We start from the raw sequence: 18687 nt of genomic DNA on the forward strand, positions 1-18687 counted from the left end.
GATGCAAAATAATTTTTTTTGTTAAGTCGCTCTGGATAAGAGCGTCTGCTAAATGACTAAAAATGTAAATGTTATTGTGAAACAAACAGAACTTGAGCATGCATAACTAGTCACCCCCCCCCCCCCCCCCCCCAAAGTCAATACTTTGTATAGCCTTCTTTTGCAGCAATTACAGCTGCAAGTCTCTTGGGGCATGTCTATATAAACTTGGCACATCTAGCCACTGGGATTTTTGCCCATTCTACAAGGCAAAACTGCTCCAGCTCCTTCAAGTTGGATGGGTTCCGCTGGTGTACAGCAATCTTTAAGTCATACCACAGATTCTCAATTGGATTGAGGTCTGGGCTTTGACTAGGCCATTCCAAGACATTTAAATGTTTCCCCTTAAACCACTCGAGTGTTGCTTTAGCAGTATTCTTAGGGTCATTGTCCTGCTGGAAGGTGAACCTCCGTCCCAGTTTCAAATCTCTGGAAGACTGAAACAGGTTTCCCTCAAGAATGTCCCTATATTTAGCGCCATCCATCATTCCTTCAATTCTGACAAGTTTCCCAGTCCCTGCCGATGAAAAACATCCCGACAGCATCATGCTGCCAACAACATGCTTCACTGTGGGGATGGTGTTCTCGGGGTGATGAGAGGTGTTGGGTTTGCGCCAGACATAGCGTTTTCCTTGATGGCCAAAAAGCTCAATTTTAGTCTCATCTGACCAGAGTACCTTCTTCCATATGTTTGGTGAGTCTCCCACATAGCTTTTGGCGAACATCAAACGTGTTTGCTTATTTTTCTCCCGACCGGGAGACCCATGAGGCGGCGCACAATTGGCCCAACATCGTCCTGGTTAGGGGAGGGTTTGGCCGGCCGGGATGTCCTTGTCCCATCACGCTCTAGCGACTCCTTGTGGCGGGCCAGGCGCATGCACGCTGACCTCGGGTCGCCAGTTGTACAGTGTTTCCTCCGACACATTGGTGCGGCTGGCTTCTGGGTTAAGCGAGCAGTGTGTCAAGAAGCAGTGCGGCTTGGCAGGGTCGTGTTTCGGAGGACGCAGCGATGGGTCAAGACTGTAACTACCAATTGGATATCACAAAATTGGGATGAAAAAGGGGTAAAAAGTACCACCCAAAAAAATGATGGCACGTACCCATGGACAACAAAATCTAGGTTAAAGATTACAAGGTTAAGACAACGTGGTTCTGATTTCCCATAACTCTTTGCAATTAATGGGACCAGCGTTGCTAGTTACCCATCAGTCTGTACTGTGATTTGTTGAATCATCTCAACTGACATTACAAAAAAATACATTCCATTGCATGAGCCACATCAGTTAGCATCATTTGAATGAACATTCGACATTACCATGGAAGTTATTGCATCACAATACAGCCATTGTGAGTGTACCAATGCGTTTACCAGTCAAATTACCAGGGTTAGAGGTTCCAAGCCCATTCTATTTCTATGATCTTATCACAGCACTGGCAAACCATGGTTGACCAACTCCCTGACAAATATGGCTGATCTTTTCCCATCATAAGAAGGTTCATGTCCATTCTGGTGTTCTAATTCCTAATTCTATGGTTGAGACCATTGTTTTAGGGCTTAGGCTGACTTCTATAAAAATAAATGTCAAGATCATGAAATTGTTTACCAATGAAGAAATAGCGGTGAATGGCCAATCTGAGCTATCATATTTACAGAAAAGTATTTGTCACAAAATGAATACTGAAATGCCAGTTCTCATTCACATCTCTGCTAGTAGACGGCGCCCCAATTGATTAGACATTATTTTCTTTCTCTCTCTCTTTCACCCGTCAGTCACCCCTGATCTGGTCCCGGAGCCCCTGGTGCTACCCGTGGTGCCCTCCCTGCCCTCTGTGCGGGTCCGGCCTGCCCTGCACAGGCCACGGAGGCGCAACAACAGCAGCAGCGGAAGCGACCCCACCAGGCCGCGGCCCTCGGGCCCGGCTGGCCCCAGAGGCAGCATGGAGGTGGGCATGCGCGTGGTGCGTGGCCTGGACTGGAAGTGGGGGAACCAGGACGACAGCGAGGGCCACGTGGGCACAGTGGTGGAGATCGGGCGGCAGGGCAGCACCACCACCCCCGACAAGACAGTGGTGGTGCAGTGGGACAGCGGCACGCGCACCAACTACCGCACAGGCTACCAAGGCTCCTACGACCTGCTGCTCTACGACAATGCCCAGATTGGTGAGCACCCCACCTCAGCTGTTTACACACATATAGGCTATGTACTTTACACTGCATTCGGAAAGTATTCAGACCCCTTCACATTTTGTTATTCTGAAATTGATTAAATTAAATGTTTTCCTCATCAATCTACACACAATACCCCATAATGACAAAGCGAAAACAGGTTTTTAGACATTTTTGTAAATGTATTAAAAATAAAAAAACAGAAATACCTTGTTTACATAAGTATTCAAACCCTTTCTACAACTTGATTGGAGTCCACCTGTGGTAAATTCAATTGATTGGACATGATTTGGAAAGGCACACACCTGTCTATATAAGTTCCCACAGTTGACAGTGCATGTCAGAGCAAAAACCAAGCCATGAGGTCAAAGGAATTGGCCGTAGAGCTCCGAGACAGGATTGTGTCGAGGCACAGATCTGGGGAAGGGTACCAAAACATTTCTGCAGCATTGAAGGTCCCCAGGAACATAGTGGCCTCCCAATGACAGAGCTCCAGAGTTCCTCTGTGGAGATGGGCGAACCTTCCAGAAGGACAACCATCTCTGCAGCACTCCACCTATCAGGCCTTTATGGTAGAGTGGCCAGACGGAAGCCACTCCTCAGTAAAAGGCACATGACAGCCCGCTTGGAGTTTGCCAAAAGAAACAAGATTCTCTGGTCTGATGAAACAAACATTGAACTCTTTGGCCTGAATGCCAAGCGTCACGTCTGGAGGAAACCTGGCACCATCCCTACAGTGAAACATGGTGGTGGCAGCATGATGCTGTGGGGATGTTTTTCAGCGGCAGGGACTGGGAGACTAGTCAGGATCGAGGGAAAGATGAACGGAGCAAAGTACAGAGAGCTCCTTGATGAAAACCTGCTCCAGAGCACTCAGGACCTCAGACTGGGGCGAAGGTTCACCTTCCAACAGGACAACGACCCTAAGCACACAGCCAAGACAATGCAGGAGTGGCTTCAGGACAAGTCTCTGAATGTCCTTGAGTGGCCCAGCCAGAGCCCGGACTTGAACCCGATCTAACATCTCTGGAGAGACCTGAAAATAGCTGTGCAGCGGCGCTCCCCATCCGACCAGACAGAGCTTGAGAGGACCTGCAGAGAAAAATGGGAGAAACTCCCCAAATACAGGTAGCTCTGCATCGAAGGTGAGCATTTGCCCACTGAAGTCAGTTACGACACCAAACTGCAGTCAGGTCAAGACCCTGGTGAGGATGACGAGCATGCAGATGAGCTTCCCTGAGAGGGTTTCTGACAGTTTGTGCAGAAATACTTTGGTTGTGCAAACCCACAGTTTCATCAGCTGTCCAGGTGGCTGGTCTCAGACGATCCCGCAGGTGAAGAAGCCGGATGTGGAGGTCCTGGGCTGGCGTGGTTACACATGGTCTACGGTTGTGAGGCCGGTTGGACGTAGTGCCAAATTCTTTAAAACCTGTGTAATGATCATGCTATTTCATTAGCTTCTTGATATGCCACACCTGTCAGGTGGCTGGATAATCTTGGCAAAGGAGAAATGCTCACTAACAGGGATATAAACACATTTGTGCACAATATTTGAGAGAAATAAGCTTTTTGTGTGTATGGAAAATTTCTGGGATCTTTTATTTCAGCTCATGAAACATGGGACCAACACTTTACATGTTGCGTTTACATTTTTGTTCAGTGTAAAGTAAACGCAGACATTGAATATCCCTTTGAGCATGGTTAAGTTATTAATTACACTTTGGATGGTGTATCAATACACCCAGTCACTACAAAGATACAGGCGTCCTAATTGCAGCATTACTGCAAAAATGGAAGAGGCAAGTGGAAGAGGGAAAAAGTAAGGAACTTGTCTGTCGGCCCTCTATTAAAGACCAAAATTGGTTAAAGAAATTTGAGATAAATAAAAAAGTATACCAGTTTCATTTAAGGACCAAAACATTGACAGCTGTGCCATATAGATTGCAAAATAGTTGGGAAGAGATTTTCGATGTACCGATTTCATGGCACATGGTTTATGAGCTGATACACAAAACGACGCTGGATTGAAAACTTAGAATTTTCCAATTTAAATGATTATACAAAATTCTTGCAACCAATAGAATGTTATATATATTCACAGTACCAGTCAAAGGTTTGGACACACCTACTCATTCAAGGGTTTTTCTTTATTTTTACTATTTTCTACATTGTAGAATAATAGTGAAGACATCAAAACTATGAAATAACACATGTAGGAACCAGAAAAGTGTTAAACAAATCAAAATATATTTGAGATTCTTCAAAGTAGCCACCCTTTGCCTTGATGACAGCTTTGCACACTCTTGGCATTCTCTCAACCAGCTTCACCTGGAATGCTTTTCCAACAGTCTTGAAGGAGTTCCCGCACTTGTTGGCTGCCTTTCCTTCACTCTGCGGTCCAACTCATCCCAAACCATCTCAATTGGGTTGAGGTCGGGTGATTGTGGAGGCCAGGTCATCTGATGCAGTACTCCATCACTCTCCTTCTTGGTCAAATAGCCCTTACACATGGAGGTGTGTTGGGTCATTGTCCTTTTGAAAAACAAATGATAGTCCCACTAAGCGCAAACCAGATGGGATGGCGTATCGCTGCAGAATGCTGTGGTAGCCATGCTACTTAAGTGTGCCTTGAATTCTAAATAAATCACAGACAGTGTCACCAGCAAAGCACCATCACACCTCCTTCTCCATGCTTCACGGTGGGAACCACACATGCGGAGATCATCCGTTCACCTACTCTGCGTCTCACAAAGACATGGCGGTTGGAACCAAAAATCTCAAATTTGGACTCATCAGACCAAAGGACAGATTTCCACAGGTCTAATGTCCATTGCTCGTCTTTCTTGGCCCAAGCAAGTCTCTTCTTATTATTGGTGTCCTTTAGTAGTGGTTTCTTTGCAGCAATTTGACCATGAAGGCCTGATTCACGCAGTTTCCTCTGAAGATTTGATGTTGAGATGTGTCTGATACTTGAACTGTGAAACATTTATTTGGGCTGCAATCTGAGGTGAAGTTAACTCTAATGAACTTATCCTCTGCAACAGAGGTAACTCTGGGTCTTCCTTTCCTGTGGCGGTCCTCATGAGAGCCAGTTTCATCATAGCGCTTGATGGTTTTTGCAACTGCACTTGAAGAAACTTGCAAAGTTCTTGAAATTTGTCGTATTGACTGACCTTCATGTCTTAAAGTAATGATGGACTGTCGTTTCTCTGCTTATTTGAGTTGTTCTTGCCTTAATATGGACATTGTCTTTTACCAGATAGGGCTATCTTCTGTATACCACCCCTACCTTGTCACAACACAAATTATTGGCTCAAACGCATTAAGAAGGAAAGAAATTGCACAAATTAACTTTTAACACGGCACACCTGTTAATTGAAATGCATTCCACCTCATGAAGCTGGTTGAGAGAATGCCAAGAGTGTGTAAATCTGTCATCAAGGCAAAGGGTGGCTACTTTGAAGAATCTCAAATATAAAATATATTTTAATTTGTTTAACACTTTTTTGGTTGTTACATGATTCCATATGTGTTATTTCATAGTTTTGATGTCTTCACTATTATTCTACAATGTAGAAAATAGTCAAAAATAAAGAAAAACCCTGGAATGAGTAGGTGTGTCCAAACTTTTGACTGGTACTGTATATATGGCGGATTCAACCATTCCAGATCTGCAGATTTTGCTCCGAAGAGACTGATCAAATGAATCATTAGATCATTTGTTTTGGTACTGCACATTTGTAGCTTGTTTCTGGTCGCAGGTTCAGGAATGGCTGAAGAATTGCAACATTTACCTGGAGCTAACTCTGCAAATAGCACTGCTGGGTGATTTGAAAAGTCATAGTCAATCGATCAATAATATAATACTTTTAGCAAAAATGTTTATCTTTAATTTACAATCTGTAGAAACTATGAGAATAGAAAGGTTCAGAACTTTTGTGAAACATCACAGCACAGTTAAAAAATATATGGCAAATAGAAATCAAAACTGGATGGTGTTAAAAGATAGATGGGAAGGGTTAAGTGGAGCTGAAGGGTGAGACTAAAAACAACAAGATAACTAGTGTAAAATATACTGGGTCCGTAAAATGTATAAAGTTTCCGAATTTTTGTGAAACGGCACAGTTAAAAATATATGGCAAATAGAAATCAAAACTGGATGGTCTTCAGAGATAGATTGGAGGGGTTGAGGATAGCTGAAGGATGGGATTAAAAATAAAGAAAAAAAACATTGTGTCCGTAAAATGTATATAGTATGTATAAGCTGGAAGTAGAAGCCTAAGTGTTGTTGTCCATTAGTTTACTCCAATTAGGGGAGGGGTGGTAGGGTTAGGGGAACATAATAAAGGAACATATATTTTAAAAATATATATTTTATGTGTATATACAGTGCATTTGGAAAGTATTCAGACCCCTTGACTTTTTCCACATTTTGTTACGTTACAGCCTTATTCTAAAATTGATTAAATCGTTTTTTTCCCTCATCGATCTTCACACAATACCCCATAATGACAAAGCAAAAACACATTTTTAGAAATGTTTGCAAATGTATACACATTTACATAAGTATTCAGACCCTTTACTCAGTACTTTGTTGAAGCACCTTTGGCAGAGATTACAGCCTTGAGTCTTCTTGGGTATGTCCCTACAAGCTTGGCACACCTGTATTTGGGGAGTTTCTCCCATTTTTCTCTGCAGGTCCTCTCAAGCTCTGTCTGGTCGGATGGGGAGCGCCGCTGCACAGCTATTTTCAGGTCTCTCCAGAGATGTTAGATCGGGTTCAAGTCCGGGCTCTGGCTGGGCCACTCAAGGACATTCAGAGACTTGTCCTGAAGCCACTCCTGCATTGTCTTGGCTGTGTGCTTAGGGTCGTTGTCCTGTTGGAAGGTGAACCTTCGCCCCAGTCTGAGGTCCTGAGTGCTCTGGAGCAGGTTTTCATCAAGGAGCTCTCTGTACTTTGCTCCGTTCATCTTTCCCTCGATCCTGACTAGTCTCCCAGTCCCTGCCGCTGAAAAACATCCCCACAGCATCATGCTGCCACCACCATGTTTCACTGTAGGGATGGTGCCAGGTTTCCTCCAGACGTGACGCTTGGCATTCAGGCCAAAGAGTTCAATGTTTGTTTCATCAGACCAGAGAATCTTGTTTCTCATGGTCTGAGAACCCTTTAGGTGCCTTTTGGCAAACTCCAAGCGGGCTGTCATATGCCTTTTACTGAGGAGTGGCTTCAGTCTGGCCACTCTACCATAAAGGCCTGATTGGTGAAGTTCTGCAGAGATGGTTGTCCTTCTGGAAGGTTCTCCTATCTCCACAGAGGAACTCTGGAGCTCTGTCAGAGTGACCGTCGGGTTCTTGGTCACCTCCCTGACCAAGGCCCTTCTCCCCCGATTGCTCAGTTTGGCCGGGCGGCCAGCTCTAGGAAGAGTCTCTTGGTGGTTCCAAACTTATTCCATTTAAGAATGATGGAGGCCACTGTGTTCTTGGGGACCTTCAATGCTGCAGAAATGTTTTGGTACCCTTCCCCAGATCTGTGCCTCGACACAATCCTGTCTCGGAGCTCTACGGACAATTCCTTTGACCTCATGGCTTGGTCTTTGCTCTGACACGCACTGTCAACTGTGAGACCTTATATAGACAGGTGTGTGCCTTTCCAAATCATGTCCAATCAATTGAATTTACCACAGGTGGACTCCATTCAAGTTGTAGAAACATCTCAAGGATGATCAATGGAAACAGGATGCACCTGAGCTCAATTTCGAATCTCATAGGAAAGGGTCTGAATACTTATGTAAATAAGGTATTTCTGTTTTTTATTTGTTATAAATGTGCAAGAATGTCTAAAAACCTGTTTTCCCTTTGTCATTATGGATGATATTGTGTAGATTGATGAGAAAATAATTAATATAAGGCTGTAACGTAACAAAAATTGGAAAAAGGGAAGGGGTCTGAATACTTCCCGAATGCACTGAATCTAATGTATTTTTTGTATATAATTTATTATTTTTAGATATTTGTCTCATCTTTGTGACTCAAGCAAGGTTCCTCAAGCTCATGTTTACTCAGCATCGCAGAGAAAAGGGCATCTCTCTCCATTTCCCTCGCATCAAACACGAGACAGGCAATACAGCCCTGTTTTAGAATCGAATGCCAAGTGCTAATGCAGGATTCATCTGCATTTTGCTCCATTAAAGACAATATGGCTTCAATTAATGGAGCGTAAGAAAAGAGAAGGAGAAGGAGAGTCAAAAGGAGTGAGAAGGAGGAAGGGGGGAGGAAGAGCAGCATCTCTTGTCATCTCTGTCATCAGTCAACTCTTCTCATTTGCTGTACTTTGAACTAATGCTGGGCTGGCTTGTCTTAACCTCCTTCCACCTTGCTCTGACGCTCTCGCTCTCGCTCTCTCCCCTTTTCCCTGTCTCAGGTGTGCGCCACTCCAACATCATCTGTGACAGCTGCAAAAAGCATGGCATCATGGGGATGCGCTGGAAGTGCAAGGTGTGCTTTGACTATGACCTGTGCACGCAGTGCTACATGAACAACAAGCACGACCTGGGCCACGCATTTGAGCGCTATGAGACAGCCCACTCCCAACCGTGAGTACCATGGTCACCCCCCCCCCCCCCAAAAAAAAATCTACGTTCCCTCAAAACACTGTCTCCAGATTCACTTGGATTGATTTCTATTAAAATTGTGTGATTTGCTGGATTTGATTACAATTTGTTTTTATTTTCAAAGAATAACTTGTGCCAGATTAACTTGAGAGGGGCCATTCTAATTAAGTTGATTCCCCTAAGTTGATTCCCATTGTCTCCTCTGCCCGCCTTCTCTAATTAAGTGATAATGCCCGAGAAGCCGGTGTTTGGAGGATATATTGGCATGGGTGTTGTTAGGCCCAAAACGATGTCGAGGGCCGGCAAACCGTGCCAATATATCCTCCAAACAATGGCTTTGAGGCCATTATCACTTTTATACAAGTAAGTGAATTATCCCCTCCTCTCTCCTCATCCAGTCTTCTGCATCAGTTCACAGTAAAGTTCCTAGCCCTTACAGGCACTGTCTGAATGTCAGCTGGGTGGACAGTTCCCTTTATAAAATGGGGTGATACTCCTGGCACACTGCATTTAAAATGGGGCACAGAATTCTTCTACTAGTCCACCAGCCAAGAGCCAGCTCAAACCCCTGTATTCCTTTGTGTGCTCGCTGGTGAGTGTGTTTCTGGGCTTTTTGAAGCATGAGACAGAATTTCTCAAGAATTCCCCCTTCATGTAGTATAATACACTTAGTATTACACAGACACGGGCTGATCATCTGGCCAGGAGCTAAAATACAAAAAGTGAGAACAGCACTTAAGCGAATATTTTCAGTGATGCCAAGCAGCATACTGTTGGCCAATAGTACAGTAATTCCTTATGTGGAACCAATTCCCTCTTATCTGCGATCGTCACACATTTCATCGCATAATTACAGTGAGGGGAAAAAGTATTTGATCCCCTGCTGATTTTGTAAGTTTGCCCACTGACAAAGACATGATCAGTCTATAATTTTAATGGTAGGTTTATTTGAACAGTGAGAGACAGAATAACAACATAAAAATGTCAAAAATGTTATAAATTGATTTGCATTTTAATGAGGGAAATAAGTATTTGACCCCCTCTCAATCAGAAAGATTTCTGGCTCCCAGGTGTCTTTTATACAGGTAACGAGCTGAGATTAGGAGCACACTCTTAAAGGGAGTGCTCCTAATCTCAGCTTGTTACCTGTATAAAAGACACCTGTCCACAGAAGCAATCAATCAATCAGATTCCAAACTCTCCACCATGGCCAAGACCAAAGAGCTCTCCAAGGATGTCAGGGACAAGATTGTAGACCTACACAAGGCTGGAATGGGCTACAAGAACATCGCCAAGCAGCTTAGTGAGAAGGTGACAACAGTTGGTGCGATTATTCGCAAATGGAAGAAACACAAAAGAACTGTCAATCTCCCTCGGCCTGGGGCTCCATGCAAGATCTCACCTCGTGGAGTTGCAATGATCATTTACATTTTTACATTTTACGTCATTTAGCAGACGCTCTTATCCAGAGCGACTTACATAATTTTTTTTCATACCCCCTGTGGGAATCGAACCCACAACCCTGGCGTTGCAAACGCCATGCTCTATCAACTGAGCTACATCCCTGCCGGCCATTCCCTCCCCTACCCTGGACGACACTGGGCCAATTGCGCGCCGCCCCATGGGTCTCCTGGTCACGGCCGGCTACGACAGAGCCTGGATTCGAACCAGGATCTCTAGTGGCACAGCTAGCACTGCGATGCAGTGCCTTAGACCACTCTGCAAAACATGTGAAAAGTGAAAAACCACACTACAGGCTGATCCAACTTTGATGTAATGTCCTTAAAACAAGTCAAAATGAGGCTCAGTAGTGTGTGTGGCCTCCACGTGCCTGTATGACCTCCCTACAACGCCTGGGCATGCTCCTGATGAGGTGGCGGATGGTCTCCTGAGGGATCTCCTCCCAGACCTGGACTAAAGCATCCGCCAACTCCTGGACAGTCTGTGGTGCAACGTGGCGTTGGTAGATGGAGCGAGACATGATGTCCCAGATGTGCTCAATTGGATTCAGGTCTGGGGAACGGGCGGGCCAGTCCATAGCATCAATGCCTTCCTCTTGCAGGAACTGCTGACACACTCCAGCCACATGAGGTCTAGCATTGTCTTGCATTAGGAGGAACCCAGGGCCAACCGCACCAGAATATGGTCTCACAAGGGGTCTGAGGATCTCATCTCGGTACCTAATGGCATTCAGGCTACCTCTGGCGAGCACATGGAGGGCTGTGCGGCCCCCCCAAAGAAATGCCACCCCACACCATGACTGACCCACCGCCAAACCGGTCATGCTGGAGGATGTTGCAGGCAGCAGAATGTTCTCCACGGCGTCTCCAGACTCTGTCACGTCTGTCACGTGCTCAGTGTGAACCTGCTTTCATCTGTGAAGAGCACAGGGCGCCAGTGGCGAATTTGCCAATCTTGGTGTTCTCTGGCAAATGCCAAACGTCCTGCACGGTGTTGGGCTGTAAGCACAACCCCCACCTGTGGACGTCGGGCCCTCATACCACCCTCATGGAGTCTGTTTCTGACCGTTTGAGCAGACACATGCACATTTGTGGCCTGCTGGAGGTCATTTTGCAGGGCTCTGGCAGTGCTCCTCCTGCTCCTCCTTGCACAAAGGCGGAGGTAGCAGTCCTGCTGCTGGGTTGTTGCCCTCCTACGTCCTCCTCCATGTCTCCTGATGTACTGGCCTGTCTCCTGGTAGCGCCTCCATGCTCTGGACACTACGCTGACAGACACAGCAAACCTTCTTGCCACTGCTCGCATTGATGTGCCATCCTGGATGAGCTGCACTACCTGAGCCACTTGTGTGGGTTGTAGACTCCGTCTCATGCTACCACTAGAGTGAAAGCACCGCCAGCATTCAAAAGTGACCAAAACATAGGAACTGAGAAGTGGTCTGTGGTCACCACCTGCAAAACAGTCCTTTATTGGGGGTGTCTTGCTAATTGCCTATAATTTCCACCTGTTGTCTATTCCATTTGCACAACAGCATGTGAAATGTATTGTCAATCAGTGTTGCTTCCTAAGTGGACAGTTTGATTTCACAGAAGTGTGATTGACTTGGAGTTACATTGTGTTGTTTAAAAAAAGTGTTCCCTTTATTTTTTTGAGCAGTGTATATTTGCGAGAAAAAACAACATATGGGGGATTGGAAGTGATGCAGACAATTACATTGATGGAAGTTAAAATCTATCTGAAATATTAAAGCTGATCTACCCCCTAAAAAAATAAATAAAAAAATAAAAAAAGAATGAAGCGTCAGGGATCAACTTACAGGGGAGGTTTTGGAAACCCTCCGGGCCAGTCGATCATCCCCATCAGTGGCCCGCTTGGGCCAGTGAAGAAAATATTGTAAAAATGCTATTTTCAACCTAGACTATATAATTGAGCAACTCAACGAAGACCGACAGCGGTAGGAAAGATGTTCCAAGTTATGAGGCAAGAATGGGTATGCAAACCAGGTATTTAAAAAGTTCGAAGTCTTGGTTGAATATTTGCGATGCCCAATTTAGTCATCATGGAATGGCGTACCTTGACAATCAGACATTTCCTCTTGGCTATTTGGTCTTTGAAAAGTCATTTTGAAGTTATGGTAGCCGATTTAGAAGTTCTACTGCTCCAATATAATTATTCCATGATTTTGTTTCTGATCAGTTTTTATGAGAGATGTAGCCGCTTTCGTTTGTTTCCCGCCGTTTCAATTGAAGGGTGTTTTTTCTATAGGCTATTACAACAAATATACAATCTTGGTCCTTGAAAATTACAATTAAGTGCTTGGAAAAGTCCTTGAATTTGACTTGCTAATGTCTGTATGAACCCTGTAAAGGCTATTTGCTCAGCCTGTAAATGAAAGGTAAAATCATCTTCTATTAAAACTATGCACGCATCATTTGCTTTCCTGTCAGCTCTTGACCCGGGACAGTTTTTTAAATTTTTTATTCGAGCTAGTAGCTTTCAGTTGGCACTGGCCCGGTGTGACATTGGCAAATTTACCTGAATGTCGAGCCCTGCTGTGCGCGTAGGGCCAAATGTCTACCACTTTGTGTAGCTGTTAGCGATGCTAATGATAACAGTTTTCAGGTAGATTGAAAGGCAATTAAAAGTAGCCTATGACTACCTGGCATAATAATGATTATTTGCATCAATCTAGTGACCATTTATTTTGAAAATTCCATCACAAGTGTGCTACAGAAACACTGCTAGCCAAACACAACTGTCTGGCTGGTGCACACCTGAATTAAAGGGTAACTACACAAAATAATTATGTGGTTTAAGCATTGTTGTGGACTTAGAACTTCCCATTTTGAGAGCGAAAACCTGAAAAAAATGTTTTGTTTGTTATCGTTTTGGTATCAAGTATCATTTTTTCAAATTCTTCCCTCTACATGATTTCGCAGGAAAGAACACATGGCACTTTGAAATCTGCAATAAATACATTTTGCACTTTATTTTAACAGTCTATTTTCTTTGCTGTTATAGTAAATCTATCAAAATCAATGTAAGAACACAAGGGCATGCTAATTTAAAAGATGGCAAAAATAGTTGGTGCCACCAATGTAAAAAGTTAGTGTAGAACCCTGTGTACAGTACAACAGTGGTTCCCAGAGGTAAAGGCAAATGCAGGATTAGATATCGCAGTAGTTGAGTCCTGTGCACGAATGATAATGGAGGTTTTGAAATGGGGTGATTTTACCCAAAATGGCTGATGGTCAACACACGTTTAGTGCGTGTGGTCCATGCAGGAATTGATCTGCACCCACAAGAAACAGAGAGATGGTTTGAATATGAAGTGGTTCTCTAGAGGGATCTCTGTCACCCCAATACTAACACGTTATGAATCTCACAGCTATCTCTCTGAGACATCTTTAAGCAATGGAGTATTTAGTCTTAAGTGGAATGAAAGAATGTGACTCAGCTGAAGTCAGTTGGCCTTCAGTGATGTGATGGACCCTTTAGACATCTCTGGCCTTGGCTAGAGAGGACATACAGTAACGTGATGAATGGAGGGCAGTCGTGAAGAGGAAAACCACTCTGAGTGAACAGATGGGCTCTTACGCAACCCGCATCCCAACAGAGAACATTCATTAAGATGAATCTACTAATGTTTTCCCGCCGTTACCACTGAGGATTTGGAGAAACTAATCTCTCGTGGACAGTTTTACTTCTTGGTAACCGAGATTAGGAGAAACGGATGTCATCAATGATACAAAGAGCCATTGATGGTCTTTCTCAGTTCTGTTTAGGCCTCGCTACTTAGCCTATTTCAGACACTTATGCCTTTTGTAGTCACACAGCTCATGAGGTAGAGCAGAAGTCTTTAGAGAAACCCACTGAATCTTAATCAGTTTATTTGAACTATGACTCCCATTGGCATCGTTTTGAATTCGCTAGATTGGTGTCAGGCAGGAGGCTGAATCGGTTTCAGTTCTCATTTGACCAAATACGCACAAAATATAGCCAGTCATTTATATTTCTACACCTCATCATACCATAACTCATCCATATTTCATTAGATCACGCCAGTAGCATTTTAAACATACTTACACACACACAACATTCCATCCTTACCGTACAAGATTATGAAACATTGCACTCGTCCATTGCAATAAGCTTATGTGTATAAGGTTTCATTATGAATTCAACAGCTTATCGATCAGCCGGTCTCATAGACTAGATGTTACATAGTAAATGTAAATCCGGGACACTCAAGTTAGTATGATGTGTTACGTTTGGTATGGTTACATAAGAAAGAAGGTTACTTAAGGCAAAAACAAAAGGAGGGTGGTTGGTCGGGGTGAATGGGTGTATGTATAACGCGAACGTATAGCAACCCAAAGGTTGCGTGTTCGAATCTCATCACGGCCAACTTCAGCATTTTAACTAATTAGCAACTTTTCAACAACTTACTGCTCTTTAGCTACTTTGCAACTACTTAGTATGTTAGCTAACCCTTCCCTTAACCCTTTTAGCAAAGCCTTCCCCTAACCTTAACCCTTTAACCTAACTCCTAACCTTAACCCCTAACCCCTAGCTAACGTTAGCCAGCTAGTTAACGTTAGCAACCTAGCCACATAGCTAACGTTAGCCACAACAAATTGGAATTCGTAACATATCATACGTTTTGCCAATTCGTAACATATTGGACATTTTGCAAGTTTGTAATACAGTGCATTTGGTAAGTATTCAGACCCCTTAACTTCTTTCACATTTTGTTACGTTACAGCCTTATTCTAAAAGGGATTAAATTGTTCATTTTTTTCATCATCAATCTACACATAATACCCCATAATGACAATGCAACAACAGGTTTTTAGAAATCTTTGCAAATTTATAAAAAATTGAAATATCACATTTACATAAGTATTCAGACCTTTTACTCAGTACTTTGTTGAAGCACCTTTGGCAGGGATTACAGCCTCGAGTCTTCTTGGGTATGACGCTACAAGCTTGGCACACCTGTATTTGGGGAGTTTCTCCCATTCTTCTCTGCAGATCCTCTCAAGCTCTGTCAGGTTGGATGGGGAGTGTCGCTGCACAGCTATTTTCAGGTCTCTCCAGAGATGTTTGATCGGGTTCAAGTCCGGGCTCTGGCTGGGCCACTCAAGGACATTCAGAGACTTGTCCCGAAGCCACTCCTGCGTTGTCTTGGCTCTGTGCTTAGGGTCATTGTCCTGTTGGAAGGTGAACCTTTGCCCCAGTCTGAGGTCCTGAGCGCTCTGGAGCAGGTTTTCATCAATGATCTCTCTGTACTTTGCTCCGTTCATCTTTCCCTCGATCGCGACTAGTTTCCAAGTCCCTGCCGCTGAAAAACATTCCCACAGCATGATGCTGCCACCACCATGCTTCACTGTAGGGATGGTATTGGCCAGGTGATGAGCGGTGCCTGGTTTCTTCCAGACGTGACGCTTGGCATTCAGGCCAAAGAGTTACATTTTGATTTCATTAGACAAAATAATGTTTCTCATGGTCAGAGTCCTTTAGGTGCCTTTTTGGCAAACTCCAAGCTGGCTGTCATGTACCTTTTACTGAGGAGTGGCTTCCGTCTGGCCACTCTCCCATAAAGGCCTGATTGGTGGAGTGCTGCAGAGATGGTTGTCCTTCTGGAAGTTTCTCCCATCTCCAAAGAGAAACTCTGGAGCTCTAGCATAGTGACCATCGGGTTCTTGGTCACCTCCCTGACCAAGGCCCTTCTCCCCCGATTGCTCAGTTTGGCCGGGCGGCCAGCTCTAGGAAGAGTCTTGGTGGTTTCAAACTTCTTCCGTTTATGAATGATGGAGGCCACTCTGTTCTTGGGGACTTTCAATGCTGCCAAAAAAATGTGGTACCCTTGCCCAGATCTGTGCCTCGACACAATCCTGTCTACGGACAATTCCTTTGACCTCATGGCTTGGTTTTTGCTCTGACATGCACTGTCAACTGTGGGACCTTATATAGACAGGTGTGTGTGCCTTTCCAAATCATGTCCAATCAATTACATTTGCCACAGGTGGACTCCAATCAAGTTGTAGAAACATCTCAAGGATGATAAATGGAATCAGAATGCACCTGAGCTTAATTTCGAGTGTCATAGCAAAGGGTCTGAATACTTATGTAAATAAGATATTTCTGTTTTTTATTTTTTTTATAAATTAGCACAAAAAATATATATACAAACTGTTTTCCGCTTTGTCATTATGGGGTATTGTGTGTAGATTGATGAGGGAAACAAATAATGTAATCAATTTCAGAATAAGGCTGTTACGAAAGCAAAGGGGAAAAACATAATATGAAAGTCATGCCCGCTACCCCCGTTCTTCTTCATGCTTGTTGTGCATGGGACAAAACACAACTGAGCCCCTCTATACAGTGCCTTCAGTAAGTATTCACACCCCTTGACTTTTACCACATTTTGTTGTGTTACAGCCTGAATTTAAAATGTATTTAAATTGAGATTTCTTGTCACTGGCCTACATGTAATACCCCATAATGTCAAAGTGGGATTATGTTTCATTTTCAATACATTTGCCAACATTTCTAAAAACATGTTTTCACTTTGTCATTATGGAGTATTGTGTGTAGATGTGTAAGAAAAATATCTATTTAATAAATGTTGAATTCAGGCTGTAACACATTAAAATGTGGAATAAGTCAAGGGGTATGAATACTTTCGTGTGTGTGTGTGTGAGCGAGAGCGAGAGCTAGCGAGAGAGTAGCCGATATCTCAAGTCCTTAGTGACCCAAATGTCATCTAAAGTGCTACACTCTGTCTCGCGTCTCATAAGACCTGGCCCGTCTTAAGAAAAGGCAGGCATTCAATCTGTCCCAAACCGATATTGGGGGAGTCGAGAACTTGGCCCTGCTTTATTCTGCTGGTCATTTGTGATGGAGGGATTGGATCTGGGATTCATTTCATGTCAGAGACTGAGAGAGTAGCCGAGCAGGTTGCTCAGCTGAGGGCTTTAAAGCAGAGAGAGAGCCACTGTTAGGCACACACTGCCATGGGGTCGGATGGTTATTATTGACTAGTACAGGACCTGCAGTGCCAGAGTTTTGCTGTATCGTAATTAACCCACTTAATAATGGGATTAGCATGTTAGCAGTCTCACCTTCCTCCCCATAGAAGTGTGTTGTGAGGTAATTAATAGTGGCGTGATTTTGAATACAGATTTGGGGGAGTGAGGTGCCAGGGGATGTGCTGTGATTATCCTTATTACAGGATGTTAGTTTACGTGTGTGTGTGTGCCCAGTCTGTCATCATCTGGATACAGGCTGGGTCATCTGGATACAGGCTGGGTCATCTGGATACAGGCTGGGTCATCTGGATACAGGCTGGGTCATCTGGATACAGGCTGGGTCATCTGGATAATCTCTAATAATGTAGTCACATGTGTATGTGTTTTGTAAAGGGGCTGTGTCACATGGTGTGTATAATAACCAAGTGTTCACAATTACATGTTTGGTCACCGTTGTTCATGGTAAGTGGTGTGTATCATCGTGACGTGTGTGTATGTGTGTAGGTTATGGCGTGTTGACGGTGCCCTGTGCAGCATATGGGTGTCCATATGTTTACTGAGGTGGGGTGGAAACGCAACAACAACTTCGCTGTTGGCTAATCGGCTCCCGCACACACACATACTCACTCACACACACACACACACACACACACACACACACACACACACACACACACACACACAAACAAACACAGATGCAGAGGCCCTGTCAAGTAGACTCAGTTTAATCCTTATCTTGCATTTCAGGCAATTCAGCACCTCTCTACCTCCTACTGGTCTTGTTTCAGCTCACCACGTCCTCTATCTCAGTCTCTTGTCTCTGTCACTTTCTCTCTCCCACTCCAGACAATGTAATCAAATCATGAGCGATTTGGACACAGGTAATGTTCAGGAGTTGGCATTTGGTGTAATAAGCTATTAAGGACATTCCAACATTTCACATTATAGTCACTGCAGAGGACGCTATCACTCTAATAGCATTGTAGGAGGTTATGACCACACCTAGGAGCCCTCTGAAACCCTGTTGTTGGGTTTGGATGTTTGTTTTCTCCTTTCTCTTGGGCGACTCCTCTTTTAACCTTGTCAACATGTCTCTGACCCTGTTCTGGCTGAACAAGTGGGCTGTTGGTCAGACAGGATTAGACGTTCAGGTCCTTTTAAAGAGCTGCTCGCTCTCCCTCTCCCTCTCTCAAAGTAGCTGTTTAACAGCAACAACACCAACAACAGCATTATGTCTTCACTAATGCCATCTGTACCATTTTTGCATCATTACTCTCTACTAGATCTGTTTTGGATAGTTCCCCCCCCCCCCTATATATTTTGACCAATGGTATCTGGACCCATAAATCCCATAAAGTGGTGTTTTTAATCTGGCTAA

The 18687-nt window shown here is 44.0% G+C and overlaps 1 protein-coding gene across 3 annotated transcripts in view; it reads left to right on the forward strand.

The window, feature by feature from the left end:
- Nucleotides 1-18687, forward strand: part of LOC311150298 (E3 ubiquitin-protein ligase MIB2-like) — an 85001-nt gene that overhangs the window by 33450 nt on the left and 32864 nt on the right. For all 3 annotated transcript variants that reach the window (XM_084187691.1, XM_084187689.1, XM_084187690.1), the window contains exons 2-3: nucleotides 1811-2200; nucleotides 8628-8799. In XM_084187691.1, the coding sequence (XP_084043817.1) occupies nucleotides 1978-2200; nucleotides 8628-8799 (395 nt within the window). In that variant the 5' untranslated portion in view covers nucleotides 1811-1977. The remainder of the gene's footprint in view (nucleotides 1-1810; nucleotides 2201-8627; nucleotides 8800-18687) is intronic.

The sequence above is a fragment of the Coregonus lavaretus genome (assembly GCF_964263955.1).
Source record: "Coregonus lavaretus genome assembly, chromosome: 22".
Classification (NCBI taxonomy): domain Eukaryota; kingdom Metazoa; phylum Chordata; class Actinopteri; order Salmoniformes; family Salmonidae; genus Coregonus; species Coregonus lavaretus.